Genomic DNA, 22,140 nt, shown 5'->3' on the forward strand with positions numbered 1-22,140 from the left:
CAAACCAGTGGAAAACACATTGAAATAGGCAGGATAGGCAGGATAGGCAAACAAAGAAGGGGAAAGGAGATATTTGGGTTGTATCAGAGTAAACCAAAAACCGTGCTCCAGTTTGAGCCTACGGTGAGTGCTAAGCAGATATTTCTCCCACGCATCAGTGAACTGTGGGAAGACAACCATGCCTCATGAGGGTTGTTTGGGAAGAGGTGGGGTTGATGACACAGCCTATCTCATCACAGTAAAATGAAAATAAACGACTGAAAACTTGAACGAGGGCCAAATATAATGTCTCTCCTGACACGGTGAGCACAGAGCTGTGAGCCCCCATGCTCTCTCTCTCTCTCTGTGTGTCCCGCTGATCGCCCACAGGAATGTGATGACAGGACTGAAGGGCCCTGTTCAATAGGAAGAAGCCCCCCACCAAGGAACATCCTCCCTTTGAAGGTCTGAGCTCTTATCACCGCTGTATTGTCAACAAGCAGTCCACGTGAAGTTTAAATTAGTACTGAACTAAAGTCACGCTGAGTATTTAACTTTGCAGACCCACAGACAGAGCGAGGTATACAACCATGCAACCTTAACCTGCATGGGCGCATTGTAAATATAGTGGCCATTTGTTATTTATGATACATATAGATTCTCCAAGCTCTCATGTTTCACCGTGCTCACCCTGCTTTCACCCGAAGCAGCAAAGCCCACTCTGACAAATGCATGCAAGGTCGTGTTCAGACCGACATTACCCCTGCGTGAAAACATGTAGCGCCCTCATTCATTTAAATGAGGCCACTCTCTGCTGATGGGGTCCCAGTGCAGAGAGACTCTACAAACCTGCACATATTTGAGAGATTTGGTTTAGATTATTCCAGAGAAAGGACAGTGAACATTTATAAATAATCATGGCAAGAAATGATTTTGGATCGATAGACCCGGTGTTCATGACAAGTTGTTACGAAATATGTCTTTGTAGATTTAAATCTGTATTTCGACTGTTAGCCTCTTTATTAACAAAGTGAAAAAAAGATTTATGTCTTGATAACTTCGAAGAGTGGTGAAATACTTCCTCATAATTGTGCATCTGATAAGCTTTCAAACACATGCTGGAAGGTCACACACACACACACACACACACACACACACACACACACACACACACACACACACACACACACCTATCACTTTGAGTTTGTACGTATGAAATGGGGTTGAAGAGATAATGAGTCTGAAGTGTCACACTCACCATATGAATTCCAGTTGAAAATAGGTTTGTAGGTTTGACGGCCAGTTTCTGCTGCTCGATCTGCGTCTCCAGCTTGGCAGCACGGACTTTGTGTTGAGCGAGCAAGATGGTGGCAGGAAGTTGAGACTTCTCCTGCAGAAACAGATGGGATTAAAGATGTATGAGGATGTTTAGCAAAGTGCTTAATGGGGAACTGCTCATGCAGCTGACACTTCTAAATGTTGAGGACAGCTCCCTTTGTAACTGTTGCATGTTGAGAAGAGATAAATAAACAGCAGCCCCCCCCCTCCCCTATCAGCATGCATAGGGTCCTTTCAGACCACAATATTGATGCAAGCCATATCAACCAAACTGTGACAGTGCAGGGGACGCTGCTTCAAGTGCACTGCGCCGCCTTCACCTCCATTAAATGCAAGGTCGGACATTTCAATTTCTCCAGTGGAGTGTTGCCAAGCACAGAGGTCTAAGAACACAAGCCTGAACACTTTGTTCACTGAAGACGTAGGACATATTTTTGATGGGGTGGACAGCAACGGTAGGAAAGTCTGGAGGTGTCTTAGCATTAAACGGTAAACCAAGTGTCTTCAAACACTTATAAGCCCTGGTCTGACTGCAAACATTTAAACACAGTCACTTATGTTATGTAACGATGACATCCCATGGTTAAGAAGTTGCCTATTTCGCAATCATTTTAAGAAAAAAAAGATAACGCATTCCAGGAAATAATAAACCTGAAGTCAAATGATGTAAAATTAAGGTCAAGGTGATGCTACATATGGGTATTGACATTAACTGTGACTTTAAAATATATTTAAATATTGTTATCATTAATAATACACACATAATGATATTGTGTAAATAAATTTAAAAAACACATAAATAAGTGGTATAATTTTGTCTAAAGAGAGAAACACACAAACTAATTTGAAGATGAATTTGAGTGATAACAATATATTTAGTTAGAACCATTTTCTTTTAAATATTGTGATAACAGCGTGATCATGAATACTTTGGCCGTGATAATGGTGTAGTGAAGATCAGATTGGCACAGCCTTATTTACATTAGAGAAGAAGATTCAAGGATGAGTAAGAAGCTCACAGAGATGTGTAATATTGATAAGTGAACCACAGCTTCCCAAACAGTAAGGAAGAATCTCAATGTTAGTGTATGTGGGAGAACAGTGAGCTCTCAGACCACAGGGATGTACAGATGTCAAAGCTCAGGATGGTTCCCCCTGGGGGGGGGTCGGAGCTGATCTCATCTGCCTACAGTCAACAGGCCCCGTGCCTTAAACAAACAAACACACAGCTTAGCCTACTATCTGCGATGGTCCTTCAGCAGCCGCTCTGCAGGAACAATCACTTCCAAAGCCGGCCGCTCAACACAATGGAACCAGGAGGCTTTGGAATCACAGAATGAGAACAATGCAGCCCGCGGCACAATGACTGGTAATAATCTCTTAATGATCTCACTGCCATGAACCCTGGGGCTGAGGTGTGTGTGTACTTATGTGTGAGAGTCAAATATGAAACATCTGTCATGATGCGACTGCTTTTTGCTCCACCTGACTGCAGCGGCTGCATGAATGTGCATCGTGTGTGTTTCTCACCAGTTCATCCAGCAGAGCCTGCTTGTTCTTCCTCTTGGCCTGCAGCTGCCTCTGCTCCTCCTGCAGCAGGTCCAGGCGCCGCTGCTCGTTGCCCTGCTGCTCCTGTAACAGCAGCTCCTCCAGATCCTCGTGCTCTCGCGACTGAGGACAACAGGGATGATGCAAAAACAAATCTTTTACCAAAAGGCTGAATTTGAACTTGATCCGACAATCTGACTTCTCCGAGGTGGGGAGCAAGGAAAAAATACTGTGAGTTAAAATATTTACCAGTTTAACTTTATTCCTCTGGATGAGGTCTCTGTTCTCCTTCTGGTACTGCTCCATCCGCAGCTTAGTGTTCTCCACATCTATGTTGTTTGTCAGGTTAAACACTGCACCGAGGTAACAAAAAAGTGATTTAAGGGGAAGGTGTCATCTATCAGAAGTGCTTGTTGATAAGAAGGTATTTTAGGTAGCCAACATGTATGTCAACCCTTACTGGAAATATATAATAATGTCTCCACAACAAGAGCTGTCAGTGGTAACATCCTACAGTCACCGTAGATTCATTTGAGTTAATGTTATTCATTTAGCATGAGGGTTTTTTTCTTACTTTATTTGTATTATTTATTATATTTTTAACTAGTATTATTTTAAAAGTTTTTTTCACTCTTGGTTTGTTGGACAGTGGTGGGTGTGATGCAGATGTTGGCATACTTTAAAATGTGTAAAACCCAATAAAAACATTTGAATATATATAGAAGTGCTTGTCGGTGTGTCACTGCTTCAGAGCCCTACATTTTTTTAACATCGGATCAGGGCGGGTGTGACCCTAATCTTCTGTAACATATGGAAAAAATGACTATCGGACATTCACATCGGCAAGCTGTGTGCAGGTGAGAAAGGAGACAAGATTTAAACTTTTTCTCTCAGCTCACTATTCATGTAAAAAATCTAATGCAACGTGTTTCAGGACATACTGTCTTGAGCAGTGCACGGTAATCCCCGTGTTTTAAGTAATACCCCTGTTTCCCAGATGCATAGCCCATGTTAGGGTAACAGTCAAGACGTGTTAGCGTTTTACTATTGAGCATCCCCTTAAATCTCTGTTTCAGCAGGAGAGAGTCCTACCTATGTCTTCCACTTGCTCCAGGAAGTCATTATATTCTCTCAGGCCGGGAAAGTCAAAATCTCTCTTGTTGTATCTGCAGACAAAGAACAGAACTGATGAGACAAATAGTAAAACCTGATGAAAGCAAATATGCTCCGACATTAATAGCCTCCATTAAATCAACCATTGTAAAATACCATGTCTGCATACTGCCTAATAGACACACATTAGATGTCAATTAAGGGGCTATTAAAGAGCAGATGAGGGAGAGAGGGAGGCGGGGAGGGGCTGAGAAGTAAAAACCTGGCAGGGAAAGAGCCTTCCCGTTGGAGTCCCCCCGGGGAGACTCATTGTCTACAAAACAAACAGTGTAATGAGAAAGACAAAGGTGGCTTAAGAAGTGGGTGGAGGCACGAGATGACACATAAACACGCAGGGCCACACCCTCCTGGTTCCCCCCCCACTCACATCTTCAGCACCTTCTTGCGAATCTCCACCTCTTTATCTACAGCCGGGTCTTCGAAGAGCTGCACGCGGAAGTTGCTCTTCCTCAGGGGCGTGTCACACTGGACGCAGTTACCCGAGCCGCGGACAAACAGCATCTCCACGCAGTTCTCGCATCTGAGGGGGGGGGGAGAGTAAAACAGAAAATAAAACCAGCCTGGGTTGAACGTTTCCAGAGGTGACTCTCCCAGAGTTACAGTTGTAAGCGTGTGTGGCTGCTGAAGTACCATTTTCCTCACAGCAAAGCTAAATTGTGTTGTTTTTTTCATGTCTGTAAATGATCAGGCGGGTGATAATGGGGCATATGAATATTTCCTCTGAGTGCTCAAAGATGGCCGGGATTATTATTGGAATGTCGATTAGGCTGCCTCCTACTCTCAGACAAGAGGAAATTAGTCTGACACCCCATCAGTAGCGTGTCTGTCTGCACTGGAAAAAGATTTGCTTTATTGTTATTTCAACAGACCTCAGTCATGCCACGTTGCATAATATGATAAAACCCAGCTCTCAGTGTAGTCTATCATTATAAGAATGGAATACATCATTTTGGGCAGAAAAGTCCAGCTGGACAACTGCGGTGTTTTGTGTATGCCTTACTTCTTTGGTAACTTATAGTGTTTTAATTTTCATATGCTTAAGGCTTTCATTTATTTAAAAATGTTACTTTAATATCTAAATGGAAGATCAGCATTTTCTCATGCAATTCCAACCTTTCTGCCAGAAAATGTCATTATTAATCCTGACAATGCTTAAATGAAAGGAAGCTGTATAATGGCAAGCTTTAAGCCACATTATTAAATACTGTGGAAATATAGACAGTTATTGATTACAGCATATTCTTTAAATCGTTTTAATGGACACAATTACTTTTCAAGACAAACTATGTAGCTGCACAGCGCGGTCATGATGAGTTTCTCAGGCAGGCTTCGTTTCCTCATTTAAATCTATTCAGTAAAGAGCAAGTATCTTCACCTGTGACCAATTCTGAGCTAAAAAACAGAAATACTTTTCAGATGAGAAGTGAAGCCCAGGTTCAAACAGGAAGGGTTACTTCATGCGCTCCACGGCAGCTGTCAGAGCTAGCTAAGGGCACAACTGAGCTTAGCCATCAATCACACCTTTATGCAGGTAGGCGTTTACCTATCAGTCACACTCAAGTGAGGAGTGGACACTGAAGACAATGGGAATGTTCCTAAATCTCCTCTGATGGGTGGAGGGCCTGGATAAACGTTTGCACAGTGCGCTCTCTTAATTGAGTCTCTGCGGAGCTTTATAACCCCAGGAATGTACCTTCCTGCTAGTGACCACCTTCAGGAAAATGGACAACATCTGGTTTCCCAATGTCACTATCTGCTTTTAGGCGCAGATAGTTTTCATATTAAAGTATATAAAAGTTGATGGGAAAAGTCAGATTTCTCACCATACGTCATTAATGGTATGGTTGAGTCATTTCTTTCCAAAGTCAAGGAGAAACTGGTGCCTCGTGAAAAACTCTCTGGGGGTGAAGCCTATTAGAACAATCATGACAGACTCATCATACAAGGCATTTCACTCCATCAGCAGGATTACAAACAAATAAAAAGCAGTTGAAGAGAAACTGCAGAGCCATGGAGTTTGGTTGTTTACATCTAGCATCTCAGATATGGGTCAAACAAGCCCAACCTGCCAAGTGTGACACCATGCTTTCGCAGCCAAGCAACCAACAGATAAAACGTGCATCGCAGGCGACTTTCTTACAAGCATTGCCAGTGTAGCTTGGCTCCAGATGAAGCCTCAAAATGAAAATGAAAGCTGGACGACAGACAGAAACATCTGCGTTGTCCAGTTGGTGTTTCGGAGCATGAGGACCTCAAGTGCACCCTGGAAGAGGCAGATGTTCGCTGGGGCCCGGGGCTACAGGAGATCTATAGGCCTGGCCATATGGAGGTAGATGGAGGGATTCAGCTTGTTTCCACAGGCCCACAAAGAACCCATTCATCAACACGGGGCGAGGAGTGGGGCGTAGCTTGCCCCCTGCCCCATAAATGGACCACACAACAGAGCTCTCCAAAGGGGAAATCCTGTGTAACTACAGAGCAAAGAGGTGAACAGCTAAGAGGGAGGGAGGAGATTTAAGAGTCAATTTGCCATCTTTCTTCTGAAATGTGCCCTCTCTTAGCGACAGCTTTTGGATTTTTTTGCCTGTTGCAATTTGTATTTTAAAAAGAACATTGATTGCCAAGGCTACCCTGCTCGCTGGGCAAACTGAACAGGCGTTTAAGTGAGCCGACAGATCTCCAGCAGCTTGCCTTTTCTGTGTCCCAGGGCTGTAGTCGCTGACTGAGTGCTCCTGACTCCTCCCACTCTCACCTGTCCTGCTCACAGCTCCAGGCTCCTATATCTTTCCCATCTGCAGCTGTCAGCAGGTCAAAGAAGGGGGGTGGTTAGAGGAGGGTGAACAGGGCCCTGGCTCAGCAAATAGACCTCTCAACCACCACCACCACCACCCCCACTGCCCCTTGGTGACGCTGCCTGCATCTCTGCCTCCTTCTTATGCAAGACAGAGCAAAAACAATGCAGGACTATGAACAAAAAGGATCTGGATTCACCACGAAGCCTTATGATCTTCGCAGAGAAACGGCTGGACAGAGCTGGCTTTGTGTCAAATTCAAACCTGCTCCGACATTCTGTCCTGCCCTGTGACCTACAGTACCTGCAGCAGCAGTCAGAAAATGCTGAGGCCCAGGAGTCTGATTGCTTACACAGGAAGCTAGCAAAGGCCTGTGTGATCTTGTACAAATAAAGCTTAGATTTGGTGTACTTTATAGAGAAGCGCAGTGGGCAGGGACCCATGTTTCAGAACGGTTTTCCCAGAGTCAATTTGAATTAAACAGCTTCGTAAATAAAATAATCATTTACAATTTCTCTCAGAAAAAATATGGGTCTGAAAAATGTAACCATGGACAAAAACTGTCTAATAATAAGAACCACAAGTTAGTAGACCAGAAGCTGAGGGACGATGTGAAGCTTTGTATAGGCAGCCATTGCAACACAATGTAAAGCGTGATATTTGGATGTCTTTTACAGCAATGCCCCAAAGAACTTGTACTTGACTTCTATCTCAAATAAAAAGCTCTACATAAGCATTTTTTTCCCAGACTAAGAAGAGAAGATCAATACCACTTTCTGGTGTCTGTGTTCAAGATATAAAGATACAGCCAGTTTAGCAAAAAAAACCTGGAAACAGCTAGCCTGTTCTGTCCAATGGGTAAAGAAGTATGCCTCATAGCAGCCCTAAAGTTCATTCATTTATATATTGTATACCTTTTTTATTTGTGTAGCAAACCAAATTGAAAAAACAAGTAGGGAGTTACAGAGAGTTAGAGGTGCTGATAGGCAGAAGGTTAGACCTTTAGCTAAAGCCAGGCTAGCCGTAAAGGCCTTCTTCCAGTCTTTGCTAAACTAGCCTGGCTTTAGCTAAGGTGGTATCCTCCTTCTCATTTAGATCTCAGCATTTAAAAACCAATCAAAGGTTATTTCCCAATTTGTTATGTATTAGTATAAATGTTTCAAGTACACAGCTGTGTATGCTGTTTACTCAGCCATGGCTATCCTATGCCCTTCTGTGTCTTAAAAGTAACTATGGAGAAATATAAGATGCCTGAAAAACCATGTACCAGGCTACAGGAACCAGCTTCTACTTAATGAGGTGTGTCTATCCTCTCTGCAGATGGTGGACCCCTCTAAACCCCCACTGGATGACCAAGCTACTATCATCTGTGCCTGAGCTCAGTGTCAAATGCCAAAGGACATGGATATGGTGTCATTGTGCAAAAGTAATAAATAACAGGCATCAAATGCCCCCAGTGACAGCGATACAAAATGTGCTGTGGTGGGGTTTAAATATAGATGCATGCTAAAGGTGGAGAAGCTCAACACTGCATCGCAACAGCCGCTCAACCAAGCCAAGGTAGAGTGAGTTGAGGAGCTAACGATTACATTCAGCTTTCATTATTCTATTGATTTCTAATGAATGGCATTATTAATAAATCTAATTAAGGGTTAGTTTATTATTTTAGAAGATACAGAGAATAATTCCCATCTCAGTTTACCAGAGCCCAAGGTGACAAATGTATTGTTCTGTCAAAGCCAGCCAGAAACGTAAAGGAATACAAATGTTATGATTATAATACAAAAACATTTAGGACGGATCCGATGTGGGCATTTTTGATTACATGCTAAAAAATGGTGTCGCTTCAACACAAAGTTCGACATTAACCAACAACCTCAAAGTAAATAGAAAGGATGACTGGCATTCACATCCTCAACCATTAAAGATGTGTGTCTTTTAAATGTACTCAAGAGATGGTAATAATATGTAGTGAGAAGAATCTATAGGGACATAATGTATGAGATCTGTCTGCCTAATAAACAACTGTAAATATGAAATAGTATTACATAGGAAATAGAAACTCACAGTAGTTAGTCAGAAACCAAGCCCTGCAGTTGGTACTGTGATGTATGTGCATCTATATATTTGCCTTCCTAATCTCAGATTTGTCAGGCTTCCCTTTCTTTCTTATTTACTTTTTTCTGACAGAATTGTTGATGACACCAACAATTGGAAATCAGTAACTGTGAAATTGAAACACAGCTCAAGCTACAGTACAGGTTCCCATTGTATCAACCTCTCAGGAAACCCGCCAAATGACATCAGTGATGAAAATATTGATACAGTTTGAGAGAACAGCAGTTTCCAAGCAGTGCATTAATTCACCATTGCACCGGCTCTGAGGAACAGATCCAAGGTGACCCGGGCTAGGAGGACATCTCTCCAAATTGCTTCATTGCAGAATCATTTTAATTTTCTGTGTATAGCCCCGCATCTAGACAGAGGGCTGAGTTATGAGCTCGCTGACCTGATGACAAAGCACGACCACTTCCTGATGGTACGGTCAATAAACAGACAGGGTCAAAAAGATGCTCTCATCAGGAAACCAGCATCACTGCATGGGGCTCATAGAGAACATGTCCCCTTCGTTTTAATGACCAGGTTTAGAAACAGATGACAAGCTTAAATATTGGAAAATGCACAGCAGACAAGTTAAAAGAGTACTGAGAGGAGGGTGACTAGTGCTGGATTTCTTTTTTAAGTTTTTTTAAATCAGATAAAAGAAGAAGAAAATCAATACAAGTTTAAAATGTTGGCCTCTGGAAACTTTTGATGGGCATTTCTTTTGGTTATGTTTAAGTTTATGTATGGAGGTTGAAACGATTATGTTTACGTTGCATTTGAATGGCTTGGGCATCAGATTATGCTCTTGGACTGACTTGTGTCTCTGCTTGTGACGATGATAGGATCCATTAGAACCAGCCTAAACATCTAAGATGAGTAATCAGTTTAGCACAAAACTAAAATTAGTCACAATATGATTGTGCGGTTCAGTATTAGTGCAGATAATGAGATTGTCCCTTTAAGATAGACCTCTGTATAATTGTGTGCTCCGTATGTGGATTAAAACTCATCCTCAGTTACTCTTCTCTCTGCCATCTTGAGCTCTGTGTACTTTCTATAAAAGGGGATATTTCAAAAGACTGACTTCTCTTTCAAGTGAAACTCATGAATGATTCAATCACCAGTATCTTTTTGAAGACCTCTGAGGGCTTGGAATAAGCAGTGCAGGACAGGTGTAAACATGTACCAATACAGAGTCATACGTGTATTATCACACTGATGACTAACTAGATTGACAGTTGTCATGCAACACTATCGAGTATGGAAGAGGTCATAATCCAACATCTACACTGTGTCATCTTGCCTTTTAAAGCTGGTATTTGTACTTTATACTTCTACTCCACTACATTTATTTGATGCTTACAGTTACTCTGTACACATATAAACACATGATATGCTGATCTGGCATAATGCAGCACTGTACTAATCTACACAGTATTTCAAGTAACTGAATTTGGTCCACATTGACCAACTACAATACTAAAATGTTTTTGCCTGTTTAAAAATAGGTTGAAAATAAAAACCATAATAATATAATACTTTGAAAAGATCCATTCTGCATAACGTGTACTTTGGCTTTTGATACTTAAAATACTTTAGCTGATAATACTCATTTTGGAATATTGTGAAATGGGTCAATGTGCAGAATGAGTACTTTTACTTGATGTACTCTATATGTTGATGCTAACACTTTTGTACTTGTAAGTAACATTTTGAAATTAGGACTTTTACTTGTAATGGAGTATTTTAAGACAATAATAATTGTACTCTTACTGAAGTTAAGTATCTGAGTACTTCTTCAACACTCCTTCGTACCACTTTAATCAATCCAATAATAAAAGAGGATATAATGCAGTGATGTACTACTAATCTACAGTTTTTCTAGTAACTACATTGTGACCACATAGACCAACTACAATACAACAATGCTTTTGCATGTTTAAAAACAGGATGAAATAATAACTATAATAATAATATAATACTTTGAAAAGATCCATTCTGCATAACGTGTACTTTTGCTTTTGATACTTAACATACATTTGGCTGATAATACTTCTTTATAATATTCTGAAATGGGTCATTGTGCAGAATGAGTACTTTTACTTTCAGTATTCTAAATATATTTTGATGCCAATACTTTTGTACTTTTACTTAAGTAACGTTTTTAAATCAGGGCTTTTATTTGTAATAGAGTATTTTAAGACAATAATGATTGTACTTTTACTTAGGTAAAGGATCTGAGTACTTCTTCAACACTTCTTTCCCCCCCATCTTAATCACTCCAATTATAAAAGAGCAAAACAAAGCGTTAGCTCTTAGCTCAAAGTATTTTGCAAGTTAACGGCCAACCATTAAGATTTAAGAGAGGTTATAAAGCTTGAATAGTTTGAATAAATAAGACTTTACCGCTTGCTTTAGGACTTTCTTGTGTTAGTGCATGTGTTTTCGCACAGTTTGAGGCAAACACTGGGGGTTTTAGCTTCACTCTGTGCCTTCCTCTAGCTGTCAGATGTAAATACTCACAGCGTGTGGCCGCAGACATTCACCATCAGCTTCAGCGACGGGTTCCTGTACTTGGTTGTTTTGCATCTCGGACACCCCTGGTCGTCCATTTCTGTTACTTCAACACAAATTTAGATAAAAAGATTGAGCAAAAAGTGTCTACAATTAGAATATCTCCTGTCAGTTTCTCGGCGGCGAACCGCTGTGTTACACAGAATGCGGTCCGACGAGAAACGCCATTAAGAAGATAAGTTCCTCTTTAATGATAACCTCTACAGCAGCAGTGGTCACACTGTGGTGCCGGCCCACCCAGGGGTCCCTAAGGACTCACAGGGGTTATGAGGTAAAAAGCTGAGTGGTTTATTTTCACTTGTATTTAGAGAGAGTGTAAAAAAAGTGGATGTTTTTGATTAAAAGTCTCACCGCCTTCTCTGTGCAGTTTCCTATAGCTTACACTCCCATATATTCCATGATCTAATGTAAGCCTGGACTGACACATAATTAAAACCAAAAATCTCTCCAGATGTTGCTCCCCAGGGCTTCTGACATCATGTCGTTTCTGGGTGTATGTGTAACGGTTTGGGGAAATAAGTCAACAAGAATGGTGGATAACTATACCATGATTTATTATCTTAAATAAACAATGCATGATGGAGACTGCAAATTCAAATTATAGTGATAAAAGAGTAACACTAACAGGCGTTTTTTTCAAAGGTTATAGCTCTGAACACTTATATTATATTACAATCATTAAAAGCCATGTGCTATATTGATTTATTGCCTATGTCTAAATGTCAGTTATTGATCACCAAATTAGGCTCCAGTGCCATACAACACTGGAGTTTATAATTTGTAGAATACATAAATTAACAATATTCCAGCTTTCGAATTAATGTAATCATTTTGAATACATTTCTGTTGAGTCTCTATCGACATAAAAGATAGCAGAATCGTGATTCAGGCATTAGCCAAGTGATACAAATTCTTACTATTGCAGTAAACTGAAAGTGAGATTTAAAAAAAACACACCTCTAATTAAAGAAAAAGGAGAAATGAAAATCCTTTTATTTCAAATTACATTCATGGAAATTAGTGAGGTTTTCTTTGGTGTTCAAATAACTGTGATTCAAACTTGTATTTGGGATAAACAACAAAATGGGTAATTCAGAAAATGCTCTTGATTTGCATTATTGCAGAGATGTTGGTTTATCACGTATATTCTATGTTCATGTAATTTCACCGGACTTTTCTATTAAAATCATTATGATGATGTTTGAGGGGCTTCTGACAGACAAACTGGCAGTATTTACACTTTATCTCATTTACAATCAGCACCTTCAACTATTGATATCCAACAAATCCAGCCCCAGTGTCAAAGTCTGTTATATGTTATTGTGAGTAATTTTAAATTGTCAAAATCATTTTAGTGTGATACAATGACTGACAGTAGTCCCGGGATTTATTTCCCTTTGATTTTCCTCGATATATGATAATACACATGTGTTGATGTGTCCGCATTCAGCCAAGTCAGCTCCTGACAAAAGAGACAACAAGGATATCCCGTTCCCACGATCCCAATAGCACTCACCTTGCACAGGTGAGCCACGGGAATACGCTGCATTATATGACTGACAGCTGGAAACCTAACATTCGTGCCTGAATCCCGCTCGCTCCTCCCCTATGAGGCCCTCGACGGCCAATAGCATGGCTCTCCTGCAGATAGACCCGAGTGCGTCTCTTTCCAGCTCCAGTCCCCGCAGAGTAAAAGTCACGTTGGAAGGAAAAGGGGAGAGAGATATCTACTTACAGCTGCTGTCAGATATCCGATCGCATTCGCATGGCGAGGAGGTAACCTGATCGAGCTGGGAGGAGTGACTTTACCAGGGAAGGCTTGAACAAAAAAAATGTCTTCTTCTTCTGCTGGAGAAGTCACAACAGCTAATGACATCAAGAGGGAAAATGTGAAGGAGTTGGAGAAGCGGGAGTGCATCAAGCTTGTGGCGCTGGACGCGGCGGATTTGTCCATGGAGCGCAACACGGACGCCGTGCGCACGGAGCTGTTGGTGAGCGCGGCTTCCTCTCTGGCTTTCTCCCCGGAGCAAGTGGCGTGTGTCTGCGAGGCTCTGCAGCAGGGAGGCAATGTGGACCGGCTGGCCAGGTTCTTGTGGTCCCTGCCGCAAAGTGACCTGCTCCGCGGCAACGAAAGCATCCTGAAAGCCCAAGCCCTCGTTGCGTACCACCAGGCTCGGTACCAGGAGCTTTACAGTATTCTGGAGAACCACAGTTTCAGTCCGTCCAACCACACCTTTCTGCAAGATCTGTGGTACAAAGCCCGGTACACCGAGGCGGAGAAGGCGAGGGGGAGACCCCTGGGCGCCGTGGACAAGTACAGGATCCGGAGAAAATACCCTCTCCCCAGGACTATCTGGGACGGCGAGGAGACTGTGTATTGTTTCAAGGAGAGGTCCCGGAACGCGCTGAAGGATCTGTATACCCAGAATAGGTACCCCTCGCCCGCCGAGAAAAGAAATCTCGCCAAGATTACAGGACTCTCCTTGACCCAGGTCAGCAACTGGTTCAAAAACAGGAGACAGAGAGACAGAAACCCGTCCGAGGCACAGTCAAAAAGGTGAGGAAACAAAAGGAACACATTTCATTCCCAAACTTTACAGAAAGGAAATTATTAAAATGGGTTCCGAGTGTGCGTAAAGTACGCTTTAATACAATTTTAATTTCAACAGTATTTTAATAATTATAGGAAAGCTTTTGGGGGGAATGGCGCCTAGTGTACCACCACTCTTCACACACATTGACTGACAATAGTCAGAGTATTTAATAATTTCGCGTCGCACATATTTCAAGGACTTGAAAATGTGAGACATTACCACAAATAATAATGGATAATAAACCACAAAATGTGCATAAAAGGTTTTGGAGCACGCTTTTAGTGTTTTGAAATATGAAGCGGTTGCCATTCAGATCCGGTTTCCAGTGTGTTGGTGCTTAGGGGCATGGAAACCATAAGCGACTAAATAACATAGTAACCTCCACACTGACTGGACAGACACGAGACGCAGCTGCTGACTTGGAGGAAACAATTAACAAGTTACTTTTATAATTTTTTTAAATGTATTTTTAGTATTTGTGTGTGTCAGAGATTAATACACACAAACACAGTGCGTACACGTCCCAGCACATAAATCATTTTTCACTTTTTTCCCTCTCAGACCAAAGCAGATCTCAGAGCCTTCCTCAGCTCCTGCGTTTCATTTTATAATCCTTCACACAAACAGGCAGATACGTAGTTCTTTCATGTTTCTCTTTCTCTGTGAACAAAGCTGACGCACACCTGGTGGAGGTGACCCCTCTCTCGTGCACACGCACACGCACGACACACACACAACTACACTATTATAGATTCCCTTTTAGTAGCTACTAAAATACAAACAGCATTTTAGCATTCTATAAATTAACAACCTGTGGATATTTAGATATTATAATATATTTCTAATATAATTCCTGATATAATAGAGAGTGTGTGTGTGTGTGTGTGTGTGTGTGTGTGTGTGTGTGTGTGTGTGTGTGTGTGTGTGTGTGTGTGTGATGGTAGGGGTGCAGCTGTTTGAATCAATCTTCTTTCTTTTTTTCTTTTTGAAACAGTCCTTCATTAACAAGTGTTACCAACTCCTTCTGTATAGTTTAAGACTTCATGGAAACAGCAACAATAAGGATGTTCAATCAGAGCACCATTTTTTAGATTGGGAAAGAAATTGAAATAAATCCTCAATGCCATTTGTTTTGTCACGTCACCAGTGCTGGCAGTTTGTCACGCCAGAATTTATTGTGCCAAATGGTTGCACGGTTGTTGACGTTGGTGGGTTGTTGTCAGTGCAGCTCTCCATGAGGTAAGAGAGGGCTACACATTCACAAACACAGCCTGCTCTTCAAAGCTGTGCAATAACACAGCAACAAAATGTGACTGGGTGGGATGGAAATAAATCCCAATATGCCTTTACATCTTATTAAATTAAGTGCTTAAGAATGTGAACTCATCGGACAAAAACTATTTATGTAATTTTATGTATATTTTCCAATCTAATGAAAAAAGGTATTCTGAAAATGTCATCATAAAGTCACATTATACCAATAGTGTACCACCATTCCTTATTTTGTTTCCTGTTTTCTGACACTCCATTTGTCATTTTGTTTCCAGTGAATCTGATGGAAACCACAGCACAGAGGATGAGTCAAGCAAAGGCCAGGATGAGTTGTCTCCCCGGCCCCTCTCTAACTCCTCAGATGGGGTAATCACCCATGGGACCCTGCCCATTCAATCAGGGCCTATGGACAGTGGGGTGGTCATCCAACAGATCGGGGACATCAAGCTGCCTGCTGGATCAAACGGTGGCAGTCTCTACAACGGAAGTCTGGTCACCAGTAACAACGGCGTGTTTCACAACGGTGGCTCGTCTTACCTTCACACGCCTGGAAACATCCTCTTCAACGGGCTCAATCTGGGCATCCAGCCGCTGGCCTTCAACCCTCTGAGGCCATCTGGGGGGGTGCTGCTGGGGGGCTCGGGTATGGACATGCAGATGCAGACTGGGCAGGGGAAGGGACTGGGCAGCTCTGCGGAGGACTCGGCCCTGCAGTACGCCTCCTACTCGGGCTGTGTGAACGGATCAGAGGTGAAGCTGGAGGGGGTCCACACCATGGCTGCTCAGAACGGGGGCTCCTCCGTGCTTACGTACAGCTCCTCGTCAGGGGCGCTGCAGCTGGGGGGCTACAGCCTGATCCAGGTACCAAGTGGAGTCTCTGACAGCGATGGCAGCTCATTACTCAACAGCGATGTAGGTATTCCTCCACTGCAGCTCTCTTCCGGCTCATCTTCCTCAGCAATCACACAAGGTGGGTTCTGAACAGAAATGGCATACATGACAATTATTGGGATATGACTCGTTCATTTTGTCAATTGGAAATCATTTTATGGTCTGAAATGGAGTCTTACCATTTAATGAATCAGAGGCTTTCATTGTGTTTCGTCTTTTTTAAGCAGTTAAGTTAATTCATTCTTTGCTATAATGTAATGCCGGTATGTAGAAGCGTTGAGCGCCAGGAAAAGACAGAATTGAGATCTATAAAACCAAAATCCATCCATAGTCTTCTTAACTATTATATCAAATATACAGTAGATGTTATACACTTATAAGCTTACAGCTTGATAGCCGATATGTGGGGCCATTTGACCTCCTTAAATGTTCCAGTGCATGCTGCACGTCCCTGGTAGTTTGTCAACAGGTTTCCACTACGTCCACCCAATATATCTGAGCTATTTTATTCTTGGCTTGTCTGTTTTTGGACTGTAGCCTGAAGGGCCGATACTACACATAACACAGAGCAGAAGAAACAGGGCAGGGCCACACACACACACACACACACACACACACACACACACACACACACACACACACACACACACACACACACACACACACACACACACACACACACACACACACACACACATAGAAGAAGGTGGTCCTTTGAAAACCCAAGAGATGAATAAAAACAAGCTCTGAAGTCACCATCACTCATCATCATTGCACTCTTGATCTGCAGAGCAGGGAGGAGGGGAAATATGTTTCACACAATCAGAGGCCATGAAACGCGCTAACAGGGAATACGCCATTACGGCACTTAGTTTGACAAAAAGCAGAGAATCTACAGCAGGATGAATAATAAGGAAAACAGAAAATTGCAGCTTGCTGTTGAGCCCTGGCAGGCTTTTGCACTCGTTCCCTGGGGCACCGCGGGGTCGAGCTTAAGGAGCACAAAGTGTGTGAGACACACAACAGCAATTTTGGGGCCAAGGCCTGCTGTAAATGAAACGTATAATTCTGTGAGGAATGGGGAGGGGACTGGGAATGGGATCCAAACAGAGGAACTGCATGTATTGATACAGTGTTGTATTTCCACAGGTACCATGTCTCTGAACAATGTAGCGGTGCGTTCCCCCAGCAACGACTCCTTCCAGCAGCAGGACAAGCTGGCCATGACGTCCCTGCACCACAGCACAGTCCTCTACAGCATGGGCAACGCCGGCCAGACGTCCATCAAGAAGGAGCCTCTGGAGGGAGGTGTGTACTCCTCCTATCACCACGGCCTCCACCTGGACGCCAGCGGTCAGCTCAGCTACACCACCCCAAACTCAGAGGAGGTTCCGTCCAGCCGAGGTCCCGCCTCCAGCACCGACATCTCCGCAGTCAGCTCGTCCAGCCCTGAGCCAGAGGTGTACACCACCCTCACCGTCAGCACGCCGCTGATGGCCCACCAAACGGACCACAGCAGCCACCACCTCCACCCCTCAGAGTACCTCGGGGGCCACGAGATCCGGGGCCACCTGATGGGCTCTGGCATGAACAACAACTACATGAACCTTTCCGATAACAAGGTGGGCTCGGGAGGTGTGAGTGAGATGGTGCGGGCGATGTGTGGGGAGATGGAGGCTGTGGAAGGGAAGGAGCTAGCCAAACTACAGACAGTGCAGATGGAGGAGGACATGGCTGACCTTTGACCTCTCGCAGGAGCACTCTGCCCAAACAGTGATATGGTGAAACTTTTTACTTTTGTGTGCGAGTGAGTGTGTGAGTTCCTTTTTCTTTTTTTTTTACCATTCATTTCCTTTAAATGTTAAATTATTTGTGTTCATTGAACTTTTACAACGCACTCTAGTGAGAGCTTATCCCTGTGGGTGGGCTTTTTGAGTTGATCATTAAAATAAAATAAAAGTCTAGGACATTAAAAGCCCCGTTCATAAGATGAAACATTACGACTGTTACGTGCTAACAGAAGAAGAAGAAGTGGTTGTATGTGTTGGAGCCGTGTTTAAATGTTCATTTTTTATAGACAACACCTGCTACTTCCTGTTGAGTGGATTTGATCTGCAGAAGCAGGTGCTGGAATGCCTCGAGTCATGTGACCGGGATGCTCCTCCAAACTAAATGCGTCATATGGGTCAAACCAAAAAGGTCATTCAGTAGGGGGAAGAGGGAGAGAGCCTCTGTGAAAACGCTCAGTTAAACAGCTTCACTTAAGGACTGCACACATACAGAGAATAGGTCAATAAACACATAAAGCTACTGATTAAGGAAAAAAAGTGTCCTTCAATTATCACTTCTCTTAATGCCTCTTATGTCCCCTTCAAACCCTTGTTTTTGTGCTTTATACCATACCAAATGAACTAGGAGTGTTGGACTAGAGTTAAAACACATGTGCCTTTCTGCTACTTAAATATAAACAATGGCATAGGTCTGTTTTGGCATTTGCACTACCATGATGGCATTACAATGTAACACGTTTCAAACAGCCTTCATGTTGGAGGGTTTGAACACCTCAACAAATGCACACTATTTCAGTAATGACTCATATTTCAAGCCTCGTCGTCAACCTGTGAGACCATGATGTGAATTATGATCTCGAGGTTGTTCATCGTATGTTGTTTATAATGCTGCAACTCATTGTATGTTAACTAGATGTGATGATGCTATACTATATCCTGTTTCATTTGATGTGTCTCTCCAAATGTCAGTAATCATTAATGATATTTTTCTATAAAGGGATTGTAATAATCTCTCTTTGCATGGCGTCATAATGTTTTGGACACTAGTGCCTTTTACTTTTGTTTCCTGAAAAACACTGAAAGTGAGCTCGGTCGTAGCTATTGCGTTGGCGTGCCGACAGTGACATTGCAGCCTCAGAGATTTACCACCGCCGCCGCTGTCACTGGCACATTTGTTGGGTGTCAGTCGCGGGAAAGACAAGAGAATGTGCAGCCCATTTGTCAAGTGTGTCCAGTGCTTTTCACAACAGGGGCCTAATTCCTCGCTGTCATACGTGACCATAACAGCACATTTCAGCCTCATAGCCAACTCAGACCATGCACATCTATCAGTGCATCACACATCTTTATTCAAGTGGACTAGAAATACCTTTTCTCCATCAAGATCTATGACACAATCCCATCAATTTGAATGGACTTTTCAATGAAAGTATCCTCAGTGCTTTAATGTCATATACCAAAAATGAGTTGTGGGCAAATAGTTCAACTGATGGTCATTTGTTTTTTTTAATCCTAGTTTGAATTATATGTTTGTTATCTGAAATTATGTGAATGTATTTTTCTAAATCTACATACTGCAATAAAAGTTTATATTTATAAAAACATAAAACAGATTTTTTTGTACAGATGTATCTTCAAGATGTTAAAATTAAGGAATAATCTCAGAGTTTTTAATATTTTAGGCTCGCAATATGTCTGTAATAAATGTAAGTTCACGCCAGACAGAAAGCATATGTCCTCCCAACGTTTAAGAGTCCTATGTAGCCAAACTGCGGATCGGGGGGGGAAAGTGGCATGCAGTAATCCAGCGGGCCTGGTGCTGCTCTCTGCAAACCTGCGGTGATCGTTTGCACATGCCTGGCAACCTGGAGTTCATTAGCCCTCCTTTTCTCATCTCAGCCCCTGTAATTCAAATAAACAGCAATGAGATTTCCAGAGGTAAAGCTCCTTTTGGGTGGGGGGTCTGCAGCTCCCCACAGCTCAGTCCAATGGCCTTTTCCCCGAGCGAAGGCCGAACAACCCCCCCACTACTTTAACATGTGGAAGAATGAATCTAAGTAGCTGTCACTCATAGACACTGAGCCTCTATCCAAAAAAAAAGAGCCTGAACTCCTCTCAAGGCTTGAGGGGATTCTCCCTAAATTCATGAATTTTCAACCCTATGCTTGTTCACTCAGTGGGCACCCGACCAAACCAGCAATGAGAGATAAGATGGAGACAAGGTTTGACAAATGGCTGAACAGCAGGGGATTTTATTTTATTCACAGCGTGTCTGTGGTGGATTATAGGAGTTGTCCTCTCAGCGGATCCTGGATGGAGAAGTTATATATGATCTAAGTGATGACCTAAATAAACAGAGGCTGTTTGTCTGTGCTCACTGTTGAGGCACAGAGAGAGAGAAGAAAAATGGGAGAGTCTAGCGGGAAAGGGAGGGAGAGGTAGCTACCCGGGATAAAGTTACCTGTGCACAGGTGACCTCGTCGCCATGGGCAGTGGATTAGCTGATTGTTAGGTATCAGGTAACTCCTCCTGTAATATTGAAGAGGGTGAAAACAGCTTTGTTGGAGCCCAGAACAATATCCCATTCGCAGCATGGTCCGTGGGTCTCACGGGGAGGGGGCTACAGAAAACTCCAAATTCCACCTTTTGTATTGTGCCTATAAATTAGACAGGAAAGGAGCACAATTGTTCCCTCACAGAAGATGTGTTGTGCATTTTTCATGAGGACTGCTGGTTGTTGAATTTTACATTTTAACTGCTCCATTTCATGTGGGAATATCAGGATCCCCGTATCTAAATAGTAGTGGATCATTTTGTCCACAATTTCAAATATGCAATGTAAAACTTACTTGGGTGTGCAGTAAAAAATTGGGGAACTCCCCCAGAACTCTGGCCTTATTAAAAACACTGACCTATGATCTTTCAGATGGTTTCAAAGCTGACATTTAATGCGGCGCAGCAGACTGCAAGCCATATGTAACATGACCTGGGGAGCACGGTACTCCACTGCTCCACGTCCCACTAATGAGAGGGCAGGGGTCAGCGGGTACCAGCCTGCTGCAAAGAACCACCACTACTGGCCAAGTCATGAGAGGACTTCTCCCTCCTGGCAGAAACTAAATCTGCCCCTGGCTCTTGTTGGGTTGTGGAAAGTATACTGGTGTTTATGAACTAGGAATACATGTCCTCAAGCCTTGTTGCTTTTTCTCTTACCTCCACTTAAAATAATTGGGTTGTTGCTTGGCAGGGTAAAAGGTATGTGCACTTCATCACCCAGTGTGGGAAAGATGCAACCAGCATGATTCACTGGTTTCTTCAGGACTGCAAGGAAAGAAAGTACAAGTCAGTTTTCAGAGTGCATTGGTGAATGTGACACTCACACAGAGGCAGCAGCTGGGGGGCAGCATCAGGTCCACACCACAGCATTTCCCAAAGAGAAAAACAGCACTTTGTAACAGGAGCAGCAGCAGATGAGGCCTGCCATGATCAGTGGAGATCACGCACACACACCTGCTGCTCAACGGCCTGCTATAACTTTTTCATTTGCTAAAACACATGCATCCTCCGAGGAGTAACATCCTGACTTGTATGATAGCACTGTCATGGCGCCCCCTCCCTGCCAGAAGGCTCACATGGTATAGCGACACATCCCATTTTAATCCTTCCTTTTGTTTGTTTATGTGTTTGTTTCACCGCCTTGTTTGTTTACTTACAGCCCTGCAGCTCAAAAAAAGAGAGAATTGTCCTAATCATCTGTATGCCCGGGGCGTGTTTACTGAGCAGAGCACTGTAAAAGCCGAGGCCGTAATTGCATATTTGTGAAGGTGGTCCTCTGAGGAAATGCGTAATGATTTTGATGGGGGGCTAACCCCAGTGCACTTGTACCAGGTCTAATTTTCCAACATGACAGGAAACTCTGTTAAGCTGATAATTGCAGCTCCAATTTCATTTAACTCACTCATGTCAACAGTTGTGTTTTGTTTTGAGAGAAGGAGCTGCTTTTTTTCTCACTGCCTTTCACCTCACAGAATAAAGCGCTTTAGTTCTTAATTAAATGCACACATTTAGGACATCTTGGAATAA

The 22,140-nt window shown here is 42.8% G+C and overlaps 2 protein-coding genes across 2 annotated transcripts in view; one reads left to right on the forward strand and one right to left on the reverse strand.

Annotated features, from left to right (window-relative positions):
• mnat1 (MNAT1 component of CDK activating kinase) overlaps positions 1–11,667 on the reverse strand; it is a 32,500-nt gene extending 20,833 nt beyond the window's left edge. The window contains exons 1-6 of the mRNA XM_010788382.1: positions 11,460–11,667; positions 4,406–4,558; positions 3,958–4,031; positions 3,115–3,218; positions 2,848–2,988; positions 1,238–1,369 (exon numbers count right to left, since the gene is read on the reverse strand). Of these exons, the coding sequence (XP_010786684.1) occupies positions 1,238–1,369; positions 2,848–2,988; positions 3,115–3,218; positions 3,958–4,031; positions 4,406–4,558; positions 11,460–11,548 (693 nt within the window). The 5' untranslated portion in view covers positions 11,549–11,667. The remainder of the gene's footprint in view (positions 1–1,237; positions 1,370–2,847; positions 2,989–3,114; positions 3,219–3,957; positions 4,032–4,405; positions 4,559–11,459) is intronic.
• Positions 11,668–13,205: 1,538 nt separating this feature from the next.
• On the forward strand, positions 13,206–19,660 carry six4a (SIX homeobox 4a). The gene is made up of 3 exons (XM_010788384.1): positions 13,206–14,067; positions 15,652–16,346; positions 17,417–19,660. Exons 1-3 carry the CDS (start codon positions 13,343–13,345, stop codon positions 18,010–18,012), a joined length of 2,016 nt encoding a protein of 671 aa, XP_010786686.1. The 5' UTR covers positions 13,206–13,342; the 3' UTR covers positions 18,013–19,660.
• Positions 19,661–22,140: the final 2,480 nt, after the last annotated feature.

The sequence above is a fragment of the Notothenia coriiceps genome, unplaced genomic scaffold (genome assembly GCF_000735185.1).
Source record: "Notothenia coriiceps isolate Sejong01 unplaced genomic scaffold, NC01 NC01_scaffold00031852, whole genome shotgun sequence".
Lineage (NCBI taxonomy): Eukaryota > Metazoa > Chordata > Actinopteri > Perciformes > Nototheniidae > Notothenia > Notothenia coriiceps.